Source organism: Canis lupus, chromosome 22 (assembly GCF_003254725.2).
Source record: "Canis lupus dingo isolate Sandy chromosome 22, ASM325472v2, whole genome shotgun sequence".
NCBI lineage: Eukaryota > Metazoa > Chordata > Mammalia > Carnivora > Canidae > Canis > Canis lupus.
This window is the reverse complement of record NC_064264.1, coordinates 21,835,068-21,860,658: the sequence shown is the minus strand read 5'-3', so window position 1 is coordinate 21,860,658 and position 25,591 is coordinate 21,835,068. Positions and strand designations below refer to the sequence as shown.

The 25,591-nt window shown below is 34.9% G+C and overlaps 1 protein-coding gene across 1 annotated transcript in view; it reads left to right on the top strand.

The window, feature by feature from the left end:
* Window positions 1-25,591, top strand: part of PCDH9 (protocadherin 9) — an 887,338-nt gene that overhangs the window by 325,972 nt on the left and 535,775 nt on the right. The window contains 1 exon segment of the mRNA XM_025478098.3: window positions 1,453-1,554. Coding sequence (XP_025333883.1) covers window positions 1,453-1,554 — 102 coding nt within the window.

The following is a 25,591-nucleotide window of genomic DNA, read 5'->3' as shown; positions in this document are numbered from 1 at the left end:
GGTAAGTTTTGAACATGGCTGAAATGATACTGTTTGTACAGAGGACAGGAACAAAATATTTTTTTCATGAGAAAAAATTTCTAAAATGGTTTGGGCTTAAGTGTCATGCCTTCCTAGTCTGTCATATTGCTATTTCCCTTAAACTAACAATGAGATAACTAATTGATATACTTGAAATAGTAATACAGAGGATCCTAGAATTCTTTTTTGCTGCTCTTCTGTGTTTAAAATTATTTCAAAGTAAAAAGCCTAAAAGAATGTAATGTGTTTAAAAATATATTTAAATATAAGATAGGGTCTTGAGGTGAAAATACACTGAACTTGCACTAAACTCTAAAATTAATTTGCTTTTTAAAATGTCTTTGATACTCATTTTCTAACAGATTATTCCTTGGCATGGGCAAAGGAAAATTTCATTAGTTAATTGAAAATGTGCCATACCAGTTTGAAAAAATATCATCTTCCCTACTTATGTCATCCAAATCTGTTCATATGTTATAGTCTTATGAAAGAGGAAAGGTTATATACTAATGGTGAACTTTTTTTTGAAGGCTCTACAACATCTTTCATTAATGTAGAAGCCTTTAAAACTCCAATGTTATGGTTAATATAGGGCCAGACAGCAATATGTATAAATATTCCTTGCCTTGAATCTAATAAGAGATTTAGGAAAGAAGGTAGCAAGGATAAAAGGAAGCAAATAATATCTTATTTTCACATAAAAAAATATTGTGAAGAATATGGAAAACAACCATTTTAATATTTTCATGGAGAAAGATCAAGCCATAATTTAATGTCTTATATACCACAATTCACATCCTTTTCTAAGTGAATTATTTTAGTTAACCTGTTTCAAAAAATACTTGATATTTGGCACAGAAGAAAAGTGAAGTAATATTTTAAGACTTTAAACATTTAGTTTTTCACCTTTGTTTGCTTCAAATGTATCATTTATAAAAGCTGTGCATGTAATTTATAATATACGGAGTGTGGTCCCAGAAACCCGGGCAGGCAGCCCAACCTTGGGGAAGGGTATTTTATATGCCTAATTTTCCTCAACTGTAAGTGGAGATAATAATAATATCTATGTAGAGATGTGTATGATATATATCAAGCACTTGAATAATAACTCACACAAATAGTAGCACATGGAAGATTTAGCTACTAACATCATAAGCATAATCATATTGCTTTAAAAAAGACAGTGTAGAAATAAAAGAACTACATTTGAGATTTCTTTAGTTTTACTTAAAACATCTTGACAATTTGTTTATCCTGGGGACATTTTTAATCTCTTTTGGAAAAGGCTCCATGTTAATGCATGTTCCAGTGAGTGTAGACCCTAGTTCAAATGGTACTCCTTTAATTAGATTCTTAGCAAGCAACCATGTCTCTCAATAGACACTCTACATGTGGAGTAGTTTGTCACAATTATTTGGTAATCTCTTTCAGTGTAACTCACACAGCAAAAGTGACAATATTCCTGTCACTCCTCAGAAATGTCCCAGCTCTGCGGGTTTCCACATTCAGGAGAATGAAGAAAGCCATTACGAGGTATGCCGTATCTCTATAGAGACCATGTTAGAATTGAGCAATTTGCATTTTCCTAGTGATTTTATATAGCCTGACTTAACTATTATAAATATTTTCTTGCCATCCTCCTTTATGTTTATATTTTATACTAGTACTTCTTTAAACAACTGAAATAATTTTAGAACAAAAAGCAAATAATATTTTTCCTCTTTGGTAATAATCTAACTTAATATGATGTTCCTGTCATTGAATGCAAGGTGTTGATTATTACCTAGCTTTGGAGAAAATAATGAGTAACGTTCTTTTGGAGTTAAAGATTCTTAATTGAGTCATTTTTAGTAATTGAGCTGAAAGATACAAACATCTATTTGTTGAAAGACTGATTTGTTTCATTCCTTATACTTAAGGAAGATAAAAAAGACAATGTTGCTTAATATGAACAGGTTAACTGGAACTTCCATTAATCTTGTCCCTTTTTTCTGTCTTTTCTCAGCTTGATCCTTTATTTCCTTGTATATTTGGTTTTAAAATAAAAATTACTTTCCTTTTTTTTTTAAATGAGTCTATCCATTATAAAATGTAGAAGATCCATATTTTATTCTTTTTTCTTCTTTTTTTATATTGGGAGGGCTATTCCAGCACCAATTATTCTAACATGACTGAATATAAGAATCTGTTATCTTTCTTTTAATTTATTAAAATTGTGGTATAAAACACATAACGTAACATTTACCATTTAATCATTTTAAAGTTACAGTTCAGTAATGTCAAGTGTGTTCACACTGTAAAATAGAAGATCAATTTTTTAAGGTCAATATTCTTAAGGAATTGTGTTTCAATAGTTAACTCTACTATTAATACACAGATATGTGTTTCATGTACACATGTTTCAGTCCTAACATGTAGATTGTAGCTAGACATATAATATGTATATGTATATATGCAAGTATGAGTGTGTTATTATGTACTCTATTTTCTCATTGAAGCTAGGTCCCCCCCCCCCCATTTCCTTAAAGGTATTGAAAATATTTTAATTTGCAGTAGTAGTACAGAGTTTTTGCATTTGTTTTTGCCAAGTAAAGGAATCTACCATTTTCAAAACTCCTAGTAGTAATGTAGGTCAGAGAAACTACTTTAATAGAAATTTGATTGAGTAGGCAAACTCTTTTCTAACAAATTATTAATTGAGATGGAAAAAGGATAACGTGATATTTTAGACCGTTTTATGCCTAATGCTTCCTTTGCATTTTTTCTTTTTCTTTATGCAGATCTAAGTATTCAAACATCCTTCTAACCCTATAGCATATATTCTTCCTTATGTTCCACTTTTATTTTCTCTTGTTCTGCAAAATCTCAGTCACTTGACAGTTGAGAGAAGAACTATAATTTAACCCTTTGATTTTTCATCATTACTGTGTAATTTCAAGTGTATAGAACTGGAAATTTCTCTCATGAGTCACCCTTATTTCATCCAGTACAACACAATAATGGATCGAAGTGCTATAAAGCATTCTGTGAGATAGGGTTTCTGTATAAATGCTTAATATCTGTAGACCAATATCAACGGGGATAGTTTCCATAACCAGTTCCTTAAAAGTTATTAATCTAGTATTAACCATTCTTGAGAATTGATGAAAGGTGATTATAACCTACAAAATTGCTTCCTGTGCTATGCTGTTTTTTTCCTTTATATCAAATAATGTGGTAAGCCTGGTAAATATATTACTTTTTTTTTCACAATTTATATTTTCCCTCTTTATTTACCTTACTAAAGCAAAAAAAAATGTTAGGTCTTTTAATCATAAAAAAATTAATTAAATAAAACTATACTGTCAAGGAGAAAGTCGTATTTTTTGTTAGCTGATGTTGATTAATATGAATCAAGTTATTATGTTATGACTTTAGATACAAAATGGAATGAAGGCTGTGTGACTAGCAAGCTTTTACTCATTTTTAAATTATCAGACTTTACCCATCATGCTTAACCTAGATATAACAATTATTGCTTACTTACAGAGAAATGTTAGCTATTGCGTAATTTTTTTGAATCAGACATTATCCCAAGCATTTCATGTGTATTACCAAATTTTGTCTAACTTAAAATGTTAAGATATTATTGTATAACATCTTAGTATAAAACATGCTATAATTTCATCTACTATTGAGAAAAAATGCTGTTGATTAAACTCTGGGAAAGCTTATTTTTTATTTCTTTAGTATGTATTCTGCTTTGAGATATGTTAAAATAGAAGAAAGCTTACATATTAGAAGCATTTAATTCTGACAACAGGTCCATTATTATTATTCTAGTTCTACACATAGGGAAACTGAGACATACAGAAATTACATATTTGCTTGAATTCACACAAGTAGCAATGAATGGAACTGGAATATAACCACAGCAACCATAGTTTCAGAAACTACAATATTAACTACTTAAAGATAGTATTTAAGTAAAAAAAAATTCACGGGCTATTTGTGAGGGACCATAGAGATTATATATTCATACTACTGAAGCATAGCTTGATGACAAGAAAGATGGAGTAGCTTGCCCTAGGCCACAGAGCTGGCTAGTGATAACACTAGAATGAGATCTAGGTTTTCTGATCTTGGAGTGATCTAATGACTACTCCCAAACTGCATAAAAATTTTCCAACCAAATGTTAGAGAAAATAGTTCATATTTGAAATTTTTCTTAAATTGGATTTTAAATAAGGTATGGAATTTAAAGGAACTGTCACATTTAAGCTTTTTTTTTTTCATCCTGGCAGGCCTTCTGTCATTGGATACACAAAGTGCCTTAATGGTTAAAATAGAAGCAAAGAAATGAATAAGTGCACATTGTTTTCATGCCATAAATGCATATTACCTTTACTAAGCATCTTTGATCTATAAATTTTATTGTCATTTCCCGTCTATTATGTTCAGTTCCCTTTACCCATGAAATAGTATGGGATGCAAGCAGATAGAGCTTTCAGTGTCTATATTCTGCAATCTGTAGGAAAATGTCTCATAGTTATTGGAATTCACACAAGACTGCATCTCAGTATGAGTAGCTGTTCCCTGTCACTGTTTTTGATGCTTGAGCTAAAGTATTTTTACAAAATGGTCTAGTGTTCAGTGTATGAATTTTTGAGATAAGACTTTTCCCTTGTAGCAATGAAATCCGAAAATCAATGTCAGATGGAAATCTTAGCTCTAAGAGTTAGGGAGATTGGTGGAAGAGTTTTAAAATAAGTATGAATTTCAGCCGCTAGACTTTGGAAATGTGGCAGTTATCGCAAGTGTGAAATTCATGGGTGCAGATGGTTGATCAAGATATCCCAGGGTGGACTACTACTATAAATCTCCCGACCAAAACCAAGAAAACAATTTTGATAAGGGAAATATTTCTGACCTTTTATGTAAATTTATAACACAGGTTTTGCTGGATTCACTGATACACAGAAGTTAAATTATCATTGGAATTTCGTGAACATTCCAATTGTGTCATTTGATGGAGATATTTAATAGAATAAAAATGTGTCAAATGAAGAGTTAAAGGAGCATGTGGGAAGAGAATAGAACTAAAATGTATTAGACTATTAAGATTATTATGTGTCTTGCGTTTCACACTTATAATCTCATTTAGGGCAATAGTTGTCCTTTTTAATTTTCTCACCATTAAAGATGAAGGTACAGGTTTACCTTGAGCTTGAGTTCCCTGACTTAAAACACTGAGAGTTAGGAGAACAAGGGTTCTCTGTGCTTGTAACTACAACTTAGAACTCTCTCTCCTACTTAAATTAATAATAACAAATGGAGTAACAGCAAAATGGTAACGTTCTCTGTGACTTTCTAATAAAAAGGGAAACATGTAAAGCCAAAACCCTTTTGCTTTTGTCTTACTTGATCTTGGTCTTTTTTTCTTTCTTTTTTTCTTTTTTTTTCTTATCTCTCTTCTCTTTTTCACCTATCACATAGTAACCTTACCTAACAGTCTGGATCTAAATAAATAGAATTTAATATGTGAATATTATGCCACATATTTATATTTTCCTGTTCTTGGTGTTTTATTTAGTTGTGCGACCCAAGCACATTTAACTTTCAATAAATAGGGATCCCTGGGTGGCGCAGCGGTTTGGCGCCTGCCTTTGGCCCAGGGCGCGATCCGGGAGACCCCGGATCGAATCCCACATCGGGCTCCCGGTGCATGGAGCCTGCTTCTCCCTCTGCCTGTCTCTCTCTCTCTCTCCCTCTCTCTGTGACTATCATAAATAAATAAATTAAAAAAAAAAACTTTCAATAAATAAACATATTCAGCCCTTAGAATAGATATTACAGTTGATATCAGCCTTTAAGTTAAAATAATTAATAGGCAAATCATTTGGCAATAGTTCTTTATGTGTTACAATATTTGGGAGTAACATAGGTAATTTAAATTAATAGATTGTCACTAATAATAATAAATTAGTTCACAAGCCTGTTTATTTTCATTTTCTTTCTTCATAAGAAAAACCTTTTCAAAAACCCAAAGGTAAAAATATTTAAAATACACACACACACAGACACACACACACACACATACACACACATACATAATACCATATATATTTTGGGAATAATTCCTAATATATCAAAATATTTAAATTCTCAGTAACATATAGAATTATCCTCCAAAATGAAATAAATTAACAAAAATGATAAAAGCTCTATTACACCTCAGTCACTTACTGTGAAACATTGCATGTATTATAATCAGTAGAGAAAGTATGCTAGATGACAGACTCACTCACTCACTCAGCTGGATAAGAATTTATTCCTCGGGCAGCCCCGGTGGCTCAGCGGTTTAGCGCCCCCTTCAGCCCAGGGCGTGATCCTGGAGACCCCGGATCGAGTCCCACGTCGGGCTCCCTCCGTGGAGCCTGCTTCTCCCTCTGCCTGTGTCTGTGCCTTTCTCTCTGTGTGTTTCTCATGAATAATAAGTAAAATCTTAAAAAAAAAAAGAATTTATTCCTCTTCCATCTTTATCATAAAGGACCCAAATCTGCACTTCAGCAAAATAACAAAAAATACAAATCATGGGTAGCAGACTTGTTAGAGTTAAGTTCTCATATGTCCAGCTGGGAAAAGTCAAACATCTTACATGCCATTTTATGTAAGATTGTCCTTGCAAACAGTTTCTAACAAATCCCGGGACAATCGCTCACTACCATTATAGACAGTATTTAATGACTGGTTGAAAACTCTTCTTGATATGTATTTATTATATGTGACTTATATAAGGATGAATTTTCCCTAAGTCTTTACATTTTTGACCACTTATTAGCCACCAAGTATATATGAATTTGAAACAAATTACTAAGAATTCAAAGAATTTATAGTACAAAAGGATATAGATACTATGTACATTCATGTCTAATGCCTATGTATATTTTCTAGAAACATATGGATATTTTATTTCACATTATTGAACTTGTTTAAAAATTGTAGGAGGTATCAACAATGTGGTAAAATATAAAAATATGCCTATTTGACCAACTCTGTACAAATCTCTGCCTTTTGAGGTAGTTTGATTTGATTTTTTAAATGGAACCGTAAGTACATCCCCTAAACAGAGATTTAAAATGGAACCATAAATAAATCCCCTAAACATCCCCCAGATAAACAGAGATTGGGTGCTAGATATTCCCTCCTTTGTTACTTGTCCATAGACATGATATTGAGACTGTTCTTTGGAGGGGAAACAAATTACCCATTTTCCCTTTGTTGGCCTTTTCCATAATTATGCTGAAACCAATCTATGAATCCTAAATTAACAATCCCTTCCTGCCTGCCTTCTACAAATATTCATCTAGCAAATATATATCAGAGATGCTGTTATGTGATATGCTGAGTACATCATGCTGAGAAGGTACACATGCTTCTCTGTGTCTCAGATTTTATAGGGGATATACTCTTATAGTCAATAAGTTACCATAAAGAGCAAGCAGTGCTACAAATAGGTTCAAGATTCAGGAACACACAACAGGAACCAATTTAACCTAGTAGAGGAAAAATATAATAATGTTAATATAAGACTTGAAGAAATCTACCAGGTGAATAATCAGGAGTGATGTGATCACTGTGGTTGTAGGTAAATGAGAATGTTTCTCAAGAAGACTGCATGTGTGAAGCTGGGTGTTAGAGGAAGTCATCACAGGTTTGAGAAAAGTTCCACTGATTATTTCTCTTCTCAATTCAGAGCTCTTTCCTGGCTCTATTATCAAGAGATGCTATCTACATACACTTAATTATGAAGAACAATGACTATAAAATGTTTCTCTTTTTTTTTTTTTTTATAAAATGTTTCTCAATTCGTGTTCAATATTGTTGGTTTAAAAACTTCTAAACAGGGATCCCTGGGTGGCTCAGTGGTTGAGCACCTGTCTTTGGCCAAGGGCGTGATCCTGGAGTCCCGGGATCAAGATCCACATCAGGCTGCCTGCATGGACCCTGCTTCTCTCTCTGCCTATGTTTCTGCCTCTCTCTCTGTGTCTCTCATGAATAAATAAATAAAATCATAAATAAATAAATAAATAAATAAATAAATAAATAAATAAATACTTCTAACAATCGTGAACTCGAATATGAATATTTATTAATGTTTTGCCAAAGATTAAGATTTTTAAATGAATTTTATATATAATACATCCTATATATGAATATATGTAATCGATGTGATTTAAGGTTGCATCTATATGTGAATGTGCAAATCTGATTTTATTTATGAGAATTCATAGCCCCCTATTATTAAAGAGAGCGCACATTAGTGTTTTCTAGAAACTAAGTAAATATACGTGATCAATGGAATTGTTCCATTAGAGATTCATGGGGAACTTTTCAGTTTGATTCCCTGTATTCCAGCAACAACTATAAATAAGATACTGGATTTTCCACTAGCTAAGATTTTTTTCAATTACTTAACTCTGTTTAAAGGATGGCTATCACCCTCTTTTACTTTTTGTTATGTATGTTCTGCGAATTTCTTCTTTACCATAGGACAAGTGGCCTTGGGTTTATTCATGGGAAGAGCCACATTTGACAGATTTGCTGATGGTGTCAGTGGTGGTTGCATGCCTGATGGACAGCACCAAACCTTGCTGTGGCCCAACTCCTGCTAATTAGTTGTTTGAAGCCACTCTGTGTGCCACAGACACAGGCTTATCAGCCAAAGACATCTTTGCCTTTCAGAATGACAGGTGTGATGCAGCTGTTTGTGGAGAGAATGGAGTGTACAAAGAGAGAGGAGAAGAGCCTTTCAAACAAGTGACAACCACAGTACCTTTCACTGAGGGATCCTGAAAATATAACAAAACAGCCAAAAGGTAGAATACAAAAAGATACAAATCAATATCTGTTATATCAGCATGGAAACCACACATAAAATGACAATAAATAACATCAGACTATGAGAATGAGAGAAAAATATACCTCTCACAGTACTTTATAAATCAACTGAAGTTACATGTCATGATTAACACAGGTCAGGCATTTGTTTATAGAATTAACATAGATGTGTGGAGTTTTCAGAAGGTTCTGCGTATATCTGTGGAAACTCATAAGGAGGCCTGCCAGAAAGCCTAGTATTTAAAGTCCTATAGAGTATTTGATCATAAATAATTTTTGGGATGCTAAGTATCTCAAGATATTGAAGACACATCGGGAGGAGTAACGATAATACAAATATATGTGAGAAGAGTATAGAAATGGAAAAGATAAAAAAAAAGAGAAAGTGTTAACATTTTTTTAGAAAATTAAAATATTGAAATGATAATGAATGAAATTTTCTTCTTCTCTGTGATGATTATGAACTATGAGATTTCTTCCTAACTACCATTGAAAGGATTCGGAAATCTAATGGAAAGTCAAAAGATCCATTGTTAGAAGTGCACATTGGCAAATTAAATAAATACCTTTCACAAAAGCATTCATATTATAATATACTCATTCTGATTTTTAAATATCCAAGAACCAATGTGTTTACAGATGATATTTAATATTTTATAAAACAGTTTTAATTGTGCTTATACATTATAGGGTTTATAAGTATGTTCTAAATTATTATTTAAGCTGCAGAAATTCTGATAATAAGAAACTTCAAATTTGAAATGGGTTTTTGGATATTTGTGTTGGTTTTATATATTTATATAACATAAATATTATAATTATTATACTCTATAGACATATATAATAATTATTTCAGAGGGCATAAGAGATGTTATTTGTGTATCACCAAATTCTGGAAAGAATGGAGGTAGAATTACAGCTAGTCTTCTTATCTGTTCTATAGTATATAAAGCTGTAGATATAAATATAAGAATGTTTTACCTATTTAAAGGGCTTGAGGGGCACCTGGATTGCTCACTAGGCTAAGCTAAGTGTCTGCCTTTGGCTCAGGTCATGATTCCAGTGGCCTGGGATAGAGCTCCCAGTCAAGCTCCCTGCTCAGCAGGGAATTTGCTTCCTTCCCCTCCCGCCCCCACAACTCTTGCACTCTTGCTCTCTCTCTCTCAAATAAATACAATTTTTTTAAAGACTTTATTTATTTATTCATGAAAGACACAGAGAGAGAGGCAGAGACACAGGCAGAGGGAGAAGCAGGCTCCATGCAAGGAGCCTGATGTGGGACTCAATCCCTGGACTCCAGGATCACTCCCTGGGCCGAAGGCAGGCGCCAAACAGCTGAGCCACCCAGGCTTCCCTCAAATAAATAAAATCTTTAAAAAAAAGTCTTGAGACACACTTGTCTAGTCAATTAAGTAGAAAAATGATACAGATAATATAAACTACATAATCCCTATTTTAACTTGATTTTAGTTTTTATTTTAACATTATATACTTTTGAGTTTAAAAATGCTAAGATTTCTAAAGTGTCATAGAATCACTCTAATTATTGAGGAATGGTTACCTAGATTAATTTATTTCCTTTAGTTAGTTCCAGGGAACAGAAGTGTTAGAATTTATGTGTATCTGTTACAAGTACTAAATATAGATGAAATCTTAAAAAAAAATAGATTAAGTAAATACCTTCTCTTTAAATGCCATTTATTTCTTCAATTTTGGAATTATTGGAAACCTCGATTGTTTGGTATCTACAGCATAGTATATGTGAGAGAGATTCTGGAGCCATAACCACCAGGATATCCACATTAATTAAGCAGGTCAGGAATAGGGAAAAGTCATTATATACTTAATACTTTCCTAATATACTTTAATTTTTCAATATGTCACCCACATGTTTGCATCTTAAAATTGGAATGAAGGTGAGGAGACTGCCATGACATTCAAATATTTTTTAGAAATCTGTTCTCTAGCTATGGAATATAGAAATTCCTTGATGCCCAGGAGTCAGAATCTCCCAAATAATTCTACTCACTGTCAGTTAAAGATGAAAAAGGAAGCCAAAACTAATTAACTAACTAACCAACAAAACCCATAACACATATAGATTTGACAATTAATTCTAAAATAATGAAATTTGTATATTTAAAATATGAGTTTAGCCCACATCTAAGAACAGGAATTTTCTTTAAAAATACACTTTTAGGGAGGAGTTTTATACTTTTTTCAAATTGGATCTTATAGCCTTCTATATAATATTCCTATTCTTTTGCTACATAGTTATTCCCATGTTTTTGTGAGGAGGTTAACCTGCTTTAAAATATACTTTCTGGCTGAATTATCTCAATTTTGACTTAAATGGATATTTAGGACGTGATATCTGTTTAGAACAAATGAACAGTATAAAATATCAACAAATTTCATACTGATACTTAACTTTAAGCAATTTGTAGATATGCATATTACCAAAATTTTATACGAGATTTGGTATTGTTTTTAAAGAAATGGCTGGATTGTTTATTCACTTATTGGCATAGTAATTATATGAGAAGTTTTCTGGCCAAAACCATGGAAAAACCTCTATTCAACCTGGAAAGGAAAAGGAAGGACCTTTAGGGTGAATCTAATCTTGATTCAGAATATAACTGGAAAACAGGACACGTACTCTATTAAGACAAATATGGATATAATAAGGAAAGCCAAATTTAAAATCAAAAAGGATTGAAAACAGATCAATCATGGCACTATAAAGTGTAACACTATGCAGCAATGAAAAGAAGAAACCATGGATACATGCAATAACTTGGTGGATGAGTATCATGCTAAGTGAAAGAGAAAAAACATATAAAAGGTTACATATTGTATGATTTAATTTCTGTGACATTTTGGAAAAGGTAAAACTATAGAGACAGAACTTAGGTCTGTGGTTGCCAGGAGTTGGGGCTTTAGGGGCTCAGAGGAAGTTCTTAGAGGGTTGAAGATGTTCTATCTATAATTTGACTGTAGTTGTAAGACATGAAAAAATTTCAGTGGCTGGAGTTAAATCAGCAAAGGAGAGTTTTTTTAGGACTGTAGTTAGGAGAGAAATGAACTCAACTCCTTTGAAATAAATGTAGGAGAGTTTTTTAGCGCTGGAGTGAGCTAGTGGGAAAAGATTGGAGGACATTAAGAGGGAGGTTGGTCAATGTGATTAGGGCTGACTTTCTGATTGGCAATTAGCCAAGCTGGGCTTCTCCCCTCTCACAGAGACTAGCAGATGCAGAAGTGATTTTTTTTTTTTTTTGATGTATGCATTTCAAAGGGATAACTACTACAAGAAAGACATTCCAGAGATGTGACACTGACAAGAGCTGGGAAGAGTTATATCTCAAAAGGGCATAGGCAGTATTTACAGTTGCCAGTTTTGGTTTCTGTTTTTAAGTAAATGCTCTAAGAAGAGAGAGGCCCAGTGACCTAGAGTGAGGAAGAAGCCTGTCTCAAATGGAGTCAAGCTGAGGGAGCATTAAGAGCATTTTAGGTTCCCATATTGTGTGTGTCAGAACTTTACTCCTAAATGGGTGACTTTCACTGTCTGCAAATTATTCCATGGTATGTTTAAAAAAAAAAAAAAAAAAGCAACAACAACAACAACAAAAAAAAACCTGACCAAAATCGAATACAGCTGGGAAAAATATCCTCCTTGGTGTAGATTGAAAGCAGTAGAATCATGATGCCATAGACAAAGGGGAAAAATGAGATTATAACCCCACAGGGAATAAGTCCCTTTCTCTTCCATATATGGAACATCTGACATCTTTCATTAGTGACATGATAATTCATAGAACGTAATATATACACCAGACGGCAGGTCTCTGTGGAGAAATACAAAATAGAGACCCTAGCTGCTATAGATAAATTACGGTTGCTTGCTTATCTTTCTGTTTACTGGATTGTTAAGAAAAACAAGAAGTTGTTATCCAGAGAGCATGTTTGATTAAAATCAATACACTTATATATCCACATGCTATGCCGCACTCACTATTCCAACTTCATAGAATTGAAGCAACCATACTATTCTTTCCACAACAACTGATGTACACACTAATGGTGAAAAGCATCTCAGCAGGAGTGAGCTTCGCTTTTTGTCCTGTGCCTCTTTCTCAGAATGCAGTAGTCTAGTGGCAGCAAAGAAAAGAGAGTTTCTGTATGTTGACTCCTATCCTTCTGAATGCTTTATTTTAATTCCAGAACCAGAGTGTCTACTCTCCCCACAGTGGCAATTGGAGGGCAAAGATCTTGTTTTCACATAGGTGACAAAGGGCCGGGGGCACAAGGGACCAGGATCTCCAGAGGACAGCTTGTTAACAGGATTCACCAGTCCCTCTCCCTCCACCCTTTAGTCGATTCATTGAAAATACAAAAGGCTCATTTAGCAGCACCCTTAGGCATATGCATCACAGAACCAGTCAACACAAATATTTCCTCTCTGAGGCTCCCTCGTGACCTTGAGAAGTGTGGCCAAGGACTTAGAGGATGGAACAGACAGTAGGTTTCGTGATAAACCAAAAAATTATGCTCTGCTGCATGATGAAGAGAAATAAAAGGGAGAGAGCTAGATATATGTTTAGTTTAAATAAGGCTCGATAAATTCTATAATGCTTTGTGCGGCCTTGGCTCCAGATCAGAGGTACTCAGCCTGCACAGTAATCAGGACTTTCTCAATAAACCTCAGCCTGTTACGGTTCTTACCACATTTACTTTCTCAATATGATAGTACTTTACAGCTATCTACTCGATTATGGCCAGAGTTCCTAGCAGTTATTGATAACCATACCGTAGACTTTATATCTCAACCAGCACAGGCAGGAGGAAGGCAATCAGCACAGTGAATTTCCTAACCTGGATCTATCTTCCTGAAACGCGAAGATGATGACTCAGTTCTACAATTGAGCTTGTGATTCTCACTGTGGCGAAACTTCTTATGTCATTTTTATTTTTAGCTCTTTGGCACGATTATAGAGAAGTATTGTAGGAAAATCACAGCTTCCATAAGGAGGAGCCCTGACTGCTTTTAAGAGGTTCTACATGTTGGGAAAACTCATAAAACCTGTGTAGTGCATTTCTTGGTGGGGAAATGCAGATAAAAATGTGTTTACTAAAAGAATGAAGCAAGATTGCTAGACAGTTTCAGTTTATCTTTCCCATTCTCGATCCTCTCTTTCTGAACCCTGCCTTGTATTTCCTTTGCCGGAGCGGCTATCAAAAATCCACTCTTCTAAGGCTTCCCTTTCCTCAAAAATCACCTCTCTTAAATTCAAGGGTCCATTTCCTGCGTGTGCAGCATAACTAAGTTGCGTGAACTGTAGTTGATGAGAATGACAATTTTGAGTAACTACCACCTCCCTCTCACTCAGATGCAGGTGAGTAAAATGAATTCGTTTAATAGAAAGCCAGAGGTGTTTGCAAAAGCTGAATTCAGTAAGACCGTGTCATAGTGATTTGATACGTCAGAGTGACTTCAATACCACAAAATATGGGGCCAGAATTTTGGATCGCCATCTCTGCAACGTAATGTATGGTTATTATCCACGTTATGTATGCAATCAGTCCTTTACTAAAAGCAGTGTTATGGCTTTTATGTCTGCAACAACATAATTTTTGATATTCTTGTTATGTAGAAAAATGACATTTAGATTTTACAATTTGGGATTTTAGTAATTTTAGCTATATGGGTAAGCTTTGATTTCTAAGCCAGTGTCTAGTACACTTCAAATACCAGACTTGATGTGAAATAATGATATGAATGCAAGATCTAGGTAATATTTTATAACAGCTGTTACTTAATGGTCACTTCTGATGGTTTGTTAGTAACTAGCATATTAGTATTACTGTTACTAGTGCTAAAGTATAGTGATATCCAGTAATAAGAGTGCTCTTAATGATTTTATATTATTATGAGTGCTTGCTATTTATGAGGGTACTCTACAGCTACCAATCAGTACATTCCTTATTTGCAAGTTTCAAATGCTTTTATTAACATCTCCCTTTTATATAAATATTCTCATGCTTCCGTTTCTACTTTATCTTTGCTAAAAAGTATCTGCTCTAGAAAATAGAACGTAGCTTTTTTTTTTTTTCCCCCATGACAGAATGCACATCTCCGTTTTTAATGCATGAGCAGGCGGTTTGGTTCATTAAGCTCAGTGGCACCGATAGTAAACTAAAGAGGAATGAAAGGAAGAGGAACTGAAATACCATCATCCCACTAATGATACTGAAACTGCTCAGCTTTATTGGGAGACTGCCCAGACATCCACTAATAGAAGGCATGGTCCAGGATGTGAACTTGGTGTTGGAGTGCCAAAACCACAAATCTAGAAAAAAATAAAAAAAGCATTACCTAGAAGAATGTCTGGAACAATTTAAGGAATTGTCCAGAATTATGGTGTGTGTGTGTGTGTGTGTGTGTGTGTGTATTACTATATTTGTTGGTGGATGAATTAGAGAGAATGAGAGAGAGGGCATATGCACAACATGATAGAACAAAATGGAAGTGGGAAATATCCATTTACCTCAAGATTGTATTGAAATAAGGATAACGGTTGAATCACAGGGATGTATGTATCTCAGGATGCATGAATTGGAGAATATCCAGATAGCTTGGTGTCACTTTTTGAGTTAAAGAATGTAGCTTCAGAATGTTAAATAATTTCTGATAAATGCGCATTTTCTTAAGAAGAGACTGGAAATACATGGCTCTTCAGATACCCATACACTTCCATATCACAGTATTTACTAACACTCAGTTATAATAATTAACACTATGATTTCTTTTATAAATGAATATTATTGTTCCCAGTTCACCCCTGCACATGAGGAAGTATTCAGAATGTGCCCTTTGAAATGAGGGAAGAAAACAGATTCTCTGTTCGAATTGGGCTTATGCCCAGTTCGAACAGAGAATCACTCAGCTGGGGATGGCAGCTTTCGTGGCCTCTGGCTAACACAAACCCCTCAGTGGCTTTTCACAGCCACTTAGAATCAAGTCCCAGTAGGCTCCAAGTGGAAGCTGCAGCTGTGGACCCTGGGGAATCACCTATGTGGCCCTCAGCACATGCTCATAGGTCCCTTTCTGATATCAGTTCTGCTTATGTTTTTGTAAAGATGGTCGGATGGCAGATAAAGAAGGGACATTCACCCACTTTCCCCTTCCTATTTGATAAACCCTCAAGGAGAGATAAATCTTTTGGAGATTGCTCAGGTATGCTCTGAAAAACACAGATCAGAGATTGGGCTCAGTGACATCTTTGCTCTTCAAAAAACACAGAACTAATCATAGAAGTCCCTTCTTTAATGTTCCAACAAAGGCAAATGAGTCACAGAACAGAGATATTAAGAAGACCAGGTTTGATAATTGTACCTGAGTTCATCCTGAACATTTAAACGTGGTAGGGGAATCCACCCATGGTTAAAACTCGTCCTGCTGGAGACTTCACTGAGAGCAAATGGTATATTTTACAATGCCAAGAGGATCCCTCCTATAGGGGAAGGACATGGAACATATGGAAGAAATGGAAAAAGTCCAGCAAGATATCCTTAAATAGAAATGAGTTTTTAGATAAAGAAAAGACTTTCATGAGAAAGAAATACCAGCTCTTTCTGGGTCCCAGGTGTTTATAACCCAGCAGAAATCTCCATTTACTATTATAGGATATAAAAAATTATGTTATTCCAATTCCTCCAATTTGTTTCATTTTTTTTATTCCCATACTCTTCAAAGTAACAAAAGAGAAATTAAGTATTCTTACAGGGACTAAAAGACCTTGATAAAACTAAAAACATCTTAGAGTTCAGTAACATCAACTGGTGAACTGGAATATTAGCTGGTTTGGCAATATAAAAGCAAAATCCTGATTTTCACTGCAACCCTCTTTCTCTTTCTTACCAGTTTTCTCTCCATTCAATGTTGAGTCCAGGAACTTCATATTTTTAAAAGATATCCAGTAAAAGAAACATCTTGGACCTTAATCAAAGCAAATTCTTCAAGATATCATACACTATTGTTATATAATATTATGGCTCAAAAGTGAATAAGTCCGTTTAATTCAGAATAGCCTAGGTAACTAAGTACATTCTTTTGATATTCAGTTTAACATACAAATATTAATATATTGCTTATCTATAATATGCAATATTTTCCTAGGCACTTCAGGGATAAGCAGTTCTTGAGTTCTACATCCAAGGTTTCTAGAGTGTACAGATCCTACGTACACATTAATAGTGCAACCCTTGTTACTGTCTGTGTGTTGGGCACACCAGCTGGAAGAAGGTTGGGCAGTGAGAAAGATTCAGGCTGACATACCAAAGAATGACTCTTGAAAGAGGTGGGTTCCAGAAGAGCATTTGAGAACAGTAGAAGAGCTATTAGGAGATTAGAGTACTAATCAGGAAAGAAAATAAGAGCAGTGGAGTTTAGATGAATGAGGTAGCAAAATAAGGGGTAGAGGATGGGAAATTTTATGGTACATCATGGTATAGAGAGTGTACTATCAGGAAGGGTACATTTTTACCCTTGATCCTACTATCAAGAGGAATACATTTTTACTGTTGGCAAAGAGGCCAAGAATGGTAGAGAGTTACAGTTTGATCAAATATATTGCTGATGTGAATTTGTAAACCAGAAATAATATCATGGCACTAAAGATTTAGTGAGATACACAGCAATAGAATTCAAGATTATAAATGTCTTTTAAAAATGTTTTTGAGAGAAACAATACTTAGTCTTTCTCTCTCTCTCTCTCTCTCTCCCTCTCTCTCTCTCTCTCTGTGATTTACAAAGCTTCCAGTAAAGGAATTTTTTTCCATTCAGGTAGTAATGTTTTGGGAGGTGGAAAAGAAGGGGAAACAGAGAGGAAAAAACATTTTTATTAATAACATTGATGTGGCATATGCCCTTTATTTTCACTTTTTCTTCAAAAGCATGCCTTCTATTTGATGACCTACAATAGTATAAACTTGATCAGTCTATAAGAGCACTTATTTTATAAATGGTCTGGTCAACTATCAACATAATATTACCTAATAAAAATATTATAATGAGGCAAAAGCCAGGTTAGCTTTGGGATTCTTTTCTTATGCTAATTCTTTTACTTTTTCCCCTCAAGTGAGCATAACCACCACTGACCCACTCTCCCAGCACACACCCATAGAAAATCAGCCTAATTCCTGAGATCCTTTCAGTATTGCAGACATTTTAGATTGTCTGTTGAGTGCAGGACACGTAAATTAAGAATGAGAGACAAGCGTACACTGAGGGACAAGCATAAAATAAATAACAATGATATGATACCTACTGTATTATTGCAGGTGCTGTGAGAATACAGAGAAGAAACCATTAGATTCTGATAGAAGCCACATGAAAGAACCAGTAGAGTGTGATATTTAAGATCTATCTTCTAGGCTGAAGCCTGTATTTGTTGGTGCAAGACTCTAGTGCTTTTCCTGCCTAGGTCATGGAAGCCCATACAGAAAAAGGGACCAGAAACTCAAAAGTGGTTTGGAATGTCAAGCACCCTACATGGAGGAGCAGCTGTCCTGGAGACTCCCACAGTCCTGTGGTGGACTTTATGGGAAATAAACTTTTGGTAAACTACTGAGAAAAAAAAAGACCCACCTTGAGTGCTGGTTAGGGGTTCAGTAGGTGATCAATTAGGAGCAAAAGCCGTCCAGGTAGAGGGGGCAGCAGATGGGAAAAGGGAGACGATGAAGGTGTACGTATGTAGTTACGTTACTAGAGGAGCTAGTCATCTGCAGAGGCTGGACCAGTACTTTCCAAACTATGTCTCATAAGATGGGGAAAAACAAAGAAGCATGGTCTGAAAACAGCAAATATTTAGACCTCCAGATTTCCTTCCTAGAGGACTTATTTTTACCTCTTTAATATGTTAATATGTTTCATTACTCTTCCATAAGACACTTCCATTATTTCAGGAGGCATCTTATGTGACTAGTATTTTATGGTCTACAACTTGGGAAAGGCTGACTCAGTAAGTAAAATGTGCCTATTTTGTTAGAAGAAGGAAAATGAAGGTATTTAAGATTCACTGGATGCTTGAAACTGGGACAAATTCTTTCAAACAAACAAATACACACACACACACACATTAGTACTGATTATACATCTGGCAGTATGTCTGTGGCTTCATAAGCATGAGAAAAAGATGAGTAAAACAGTGTAAATCTCTAAGTAGCTGACAGTGTGTTTGAGTTTTACAAAGAAGTGAAGATTATTTCCACTGTTGACACAGGTGAATCCTCTTGAAGCAGGTGACAGTCCAGCAGTGTCTTATAGCAGATGCAGATCTATATGAAGGGCATTCTGTAGGCAGAGGGAATGGCAGGAACCAAAGTTCTGTCTTGAGCTCCGGGGAGAATGGGGTGACCTGGCTCAATTAGATCTGTGCAGCATGTTTTGAAAAAAAAAAAAAAAAAAGATGAGAAAAATGAGAAAAAGAGTTTAATCTTATCTAGATAATAAAGGATACTGAATGTCATGATACGGAGTTTGAAAGTCAATCTCTAGCTAGTGTGAAGTTGTAAATTTGTGAACTGTGACATCATCATAAGAAAGAAGAAACAAAGAACTTCATGAGATCAACATTATTGATCTTTAATTAAGATAGTGCGGACAGATAGCACTTATGTACTCATATATTTTTGAAGACAGTTTTGTTTCATGGGATTTATATTTTTTTAAGTTATGTCCTGTACCTGGACAGCTTTTCCAATAGTTAGTGTCATGGTTAAAGAGTAGTTGCCATTACCTTACATTTAAAGCAGTGAACAAATTACCATTGAGTAACTGCTTTTTGGATATGTTTTGAAGGCATACAAAATTGAACAAGTATTTATCAAGTGTTGTTCTGATTGAGGGAAGCCTTATCTACGTATATGACATTTTTTTGAGAGCAATTATATTCTAGGTAATATGGAATTGAAATGTAAATACAATAACACAGAAAGAGGAATGCGGGTTGCGCCTCTTCAGTAAAAGAATTGAAAACAGGACCGGGCCTTGATGAATGAGGAAAATCTGGAAAGGTAGGGAGCAAGCATGAGCTTAATGCAGTAGGAGAAAGCATGAGCAAAACTGCACTATCAAGTCTTGTTGCTGCATTTGCCTGGTATTGAAGAGGAATAGGCAGGATTCTAACATGACAAGTAAATATTGTTTGTGGAGTGGAAGGACACTGAGGAAATATAACGCGAATTATGACAACCAAGATTTTACTTCCAGGTTTCTAAAAATGTTAACCAGACTTTGTGGCACATGAGATAAATATTAGTTTCAGAAATAATTATATTGCCACCAAGATAATTTCTTAGGAACCAGTGTTCCATGGAGACAGAAAACTACTTGATCTTGAATTTGGTGATTTGGCATTCAAGATGAATAGGCAATATAGCAGGAAGTTATGTGTTAGAGAAGTGCAAATTTGCTTTTAAAAGTGGATTGTACTAAAAAAAAGTGGATTATATGGCAGACAGATTTAGTAAGTTATGCATAAAATACTACAACAACTGAATTAAGAACAGCCCATTTATTTTCAAAGCATTGTTTAAGGTTACCTTAGATAAACCTATAAAGCTATCCTGCTTTACCTAATTCTAACATTGGTGAACTTTCCTCTTCCATATTTCACATATGCAATGATTTCTCTACTTTTGCATTATTTTTGTGGTTATGAATTCAAGAATATTTACAATTTGAATATTTGTAGAAGGCATTGGAAGTAATCCTGGAGTTTTAGGACCATGATGCTTAAAAACTGATTTTTTTTTTTTTACATCTGAAAAAGAATTCATTTTTAGATGTCTATCGTTACTTTCTTTTGTAAAATATTTTCTTTTTTTTTTTTAATTTATTATTTATGAGAGTCATACAGAGAGAGAGAGAGAGAGGCAGAGACACAGGCAGAGGGAGAAGCAGGCTCCATGCACCGGGAGTCTGACGTGGGATTCGATCCCCGGGTCTCCAGGATCACGCCCTGGGCCAAAGGCAGGCGCCAAACCGCTGCGCCACCCAGGGATCCCGTATAAAATATTTTCAAACAATGTAACTCTGGAATTACATATTCTTATTCTTACTAATATAAAATGTTTTCCTAATCGCAAATCAAAACTGCAAATTATGATATTCATCTAGTGGTTCAGTTAGTTGCAAATACATATTCATAGATGACCTTCTAACTACTAGTTTATGAGGATTCCTGTCTAACATGACTGAAGTACTTTACATGAATTATTTTATTTAAAACTCAAAATAATTACCATCTCCCATTTTTTAGAGGAGACTACTGTGTTGCAAAAAGGTTTAGCAATTTGTCCAAGTTCACACATCCATGGTTAGTGTTGAAATTTGAATTGTGGCTCCAGAATCTACAATTTTTGCCACCATATGAAACTCAGTATCATCAGGAATTTATAAGCAATAAGCAATGCATTGAATTAATATAATTATTATCAAAAGTTAAGAAAAATAACCAAATATATTATATGACACCACTGCCTGTTATTGCTTTTATATATATTTATATATATAAATAGAGAGTATAATATATATATAATATATATTATGCCAAATAAATACCCCATTAGTTAATTCTTCTTGTGTTGTAGATGGGAATCTTTTTTGTTGTACAGAAAAAGGAGACCTTGAGATAGTTTTCAGACAATTAAGATTACTCATACCAGGACTATGAGATATTAAATACCATAGAATTACAGAAAGATACCTGAATGAACTTAGATTTTTTTGCATTCAATTTTATATTGTTTCCGGGATCCCTGGGTGGCGCAGCGGTTTGGCGCCTGCCTTTGGCCCAGGGCCCGATCCTGGAGACCTGGGATCAAATCCCACGTCGGGCTCCGGGTGCATGGAGCCTGCTTCTCCCTCTGACTATGTCTCTGCCTCTCTCTCTCTCTCTCTCTCTCTCTCTGTGTGTGTGACTATCATAAATAAATAAAAATTAAAAAAAATTATATTGTTTCCCTGCCCAATAATATAATTATTTGCTTTTCTACTTTTTTTTTTCTTTGAGTCCAATGAGGTTTCAAAATCTTTCTGTTCGTGATTGCCAGCTTTTATTACTGAGAGTGGACTATCCCATTTGAAAGGCACATGTCTCATCCCTCATCAATTTTCCTTTATTTTGGAGTTGTTGCTGTCACAAGTGATGATGTCTGATGTTTGAACTTCATAGGATGATTGTACCCAGAGGCTTTTTAGGCAGCTGTGTTTGGTGTCTCATGGCCATTAAAAGGAATGACCTCGCCATAGCTTCCTAACAAAGTAGTAGTCATATAGTAAGTACTATGAATCCAACCAGTGTTTTGTCATTATTCTACTTACTTTGATTTATTCTTTACTACTTCAATAGCACAATATAACCAATCTCTTGTTTGTTCTATTCACTGCCACTATGCATTGAGCTGAGTGCTTTGTAGCTATTTTTCCTTAAATAATAACTTCTCCTTTTTCATCTTGTATCCTGAAGCATTTTTTTGGATTTGTCCTTTGGCTCCAGGATTTGTTTGCATTCATTTGTACTAAACTACATTAAAAAAAAAAATTTGTCTTCAAGCCAAGCCACTTAAATTATCTAAATGTGTCAGTAAGTTCTAAAGGATGTCTTATTTCCTATTCTGTTTTTTTTTTTTTTTTTACAGTATTGGTAATTGTGCAACCTATTGTAAATCTAATTTGAATAATTTTTTATTCAATTAGATGCTTGATGTGTTGTCTCACAAATGCATTTCTGAGATTTCCTTTTATGTTCCTTTCCTATTTCTAGGTCTGGGCAAAATGAGGAGAGCTATCTTTTGTCAAAAATACCTTTTTAGTTGAGGTTATTTTTTAAATGAGCGAGGTGGAAAAATGGACTTCTTACATATTCATGTTATTTACACATAATTAATCCCAAATTGTCATTTGATATTGGCAAGTGCATTAGCTTATTTACAAAGCTATCATGCCATCTGTAGGGTAACGTGTATATGTATATCTCTCAGAGGAAAAAAAAAAGTGATCATTGGTAGCCAACCACTGGGACCAACTGTGTTCATTCTGTTGGGCTCCCTCAATCTTAGACATATTGATGTTTAGCCTCTCTTTTCAGTGTAAGAATATGTTTTAAAATGAAGGGTGGTCTGTGGCTGCTGCCAAAGCAATAATGTAGCCAGGTATAAAATTAGCTTAAGATTTGTACTTGTTTGTTTTTCCACCACCCTAGAGAATGCCTCCACTAGTGATTTTGATAGTGGAAATTCCCACTATTCACATGATAAAATTCAAAGTAAGAGAAACATAATTATTAATTGTGCATTAGGTATTTTTTCATTTGACTTGAGAAGTCACTGTTCTCTACTCTTTTAAAATTAGCTCACAGCAAATCTGCTAAGTGTCTGTTTTCCAAAGTGACTGTCTTCTCCATGGGAGAGGCATAGCTTTTCACAAACAACAGCTTTACTGTTTCTATAGTGATGCCTCCTCCTCACTACACTGAATGACAGTGTGCCATAGTCTTAGGTTATTCACACTCACACATAGATTCCTTGGTTTACTTGTCTTCTGTGCACATGATGCCCTGTCCAATTTGGAAGCGGACATTCTTTAGAAAAGAAAAAAGAAAAACATTGAAGCCATCCTGCTGTTCTTGCTTGTGCTCTACCCTGTTCTTCACCTTCTGTTCTCTGGTGTATTATACTTTTAAAACCACAGAAATTTTGTCTTAATCTCAAATCCCCACTAATTCTCCACCTTTGTAAATATCTTTGTTTACAAATAGATTTCCTTTTTGTATTTTGTTTTGTTTTCAGTTGTAAAGTGTATAACTTGCCAGCTATTCCTCATTCCACTTTTAGGATCACAGACACTAAAACCTGGTTGTTTGTTTTGCCTCTCCACCATGATATCCAACATCACACTCCACAGAGATGAAGATAGGCTTTCAGGGTCCAAAAATGAAAAAAGGGGACGCCTGGGTGGCTCAGCGGTTAGGCATCTGCCTTCAGCTCGGGGTGTGATCCCCGGGATCGAGTCCCACATCGGGCTCCATGCATGGAGCCTACTTCTCTCTCTGCCTGTGTCTCTGTCCCTTTCTCTGTGTGTCTCTCATGAATAGATAGATCTTTTTAAAAAAATGAAAAAGTGTTTCTTTTCATTTAGCTTATTTGCAAGTTTGATTGTCCTTACTCATCTCCCTTTTTTCACCCCCCCCCACTTTCCCCTTTATGATGCAATCCTTATTTTTGTACCTGCCATTATCTGTGAAGCTATTTCTGAACTAATTTAAAAATCTTTTGGGTGCGAAATGCAAATGAAGGAAAACGGAATATTGGATTAAAAGTTTGTCTGTGATCAGCAGGCTGAACATAAGTATCCATTTAGATGAAAGGGCTTGTGGGAATCCCTGAAATAGAGAAGTGTTCCCTATTCCTACCAAGTTTAGAGACATACAGTTCCAGATAAGGTGTATTTGAATTCACAGGAGCCAACCGTCAGAAAAAAAAAAAAAAGTTTCTCAGGAGTTGAAAAATAATATTTTTTCCTCTATGAACATCAAACGTTGTGCACTTGAAAGGGGCCATCCAATGAAGATGTTGTTTCCTGACTAAGGTGTCGGTTTAAACATAAAACTGACCATATGATGCCTGGAGGGAAAAACTGGAGTGAAAGTGATCTAAGTGCTTTCACAAATATCTGAAGCCTGGAATGGGCAAAATGCAGGTAGATTTTCTCAGAGAAAACTCCTGAAAACCTGTTAACTGAAATTGATGGCTTGTAAGTTCACATTCTCTAGATCGTTGACCACTTCTGATTTGGGATTCTCCTTGAATTTGAAACCACTTTGTGAAGATTGCAGAAGCTTAGGTGCAAAGCAAAAACTGCCAGGAGAGAAACTAATCCAATGGTACTGAGATTTACATTTCTTTGAATCTTGCTTCCTGTTAATTCTAGTACTATTATGTATTTATAGATTACAGTGTTGTTTTAAACAGATATCTATTTTTTTTTAATTTTTATTTATTTATGATAGTCACACAGAGAGAGAGAGAGGCAGAGACATAGGCAGAGGGAGAAGCAGGCTCCATGCACCGGGAGCCCGACGTGGGATTCGATTCCGGGTCTCCAGGATCGTGCCCTGGGCCAAAGGCAGGCGCTAAACCGCTGCGCCACCCAGGGATCCCCAGATATCTATTTTTAATGGTCAAAAGGACATATATCTGATTTTCTTGCCTTTCAACCAGTGCATTTCTTTTTTTTTTTTGTTTCCAGTTTTTATTTAAATTCTAGTTAGTTAATATAGTGTAATATTGGTTTCTAGAATGGAATTGACTGATTCATCACTTACATGCAACAGCCAGTGCTCTTCACAACAAATACTGTCCTTCATACCCATCACCCATTTAGCCTATTTATTTTCAGTTTTCAGTTTGGCTAAGATTAATTAAATATCAAGCATTATTAGGAGCCTTTATATACATTGTCTTATTTAATCTTCTCAATTAAATCTGTAAGGTATATATTATTATTTTAATGTTTTGATTTTAAAACTATTTCAATATCGAAGAGGAACCCAACACCAAGTGGTAAAAGCAATCTGAATTGCAGGACAGTGTTCTAAAGATACATATCTTTAAGAAATCAGAAAACATC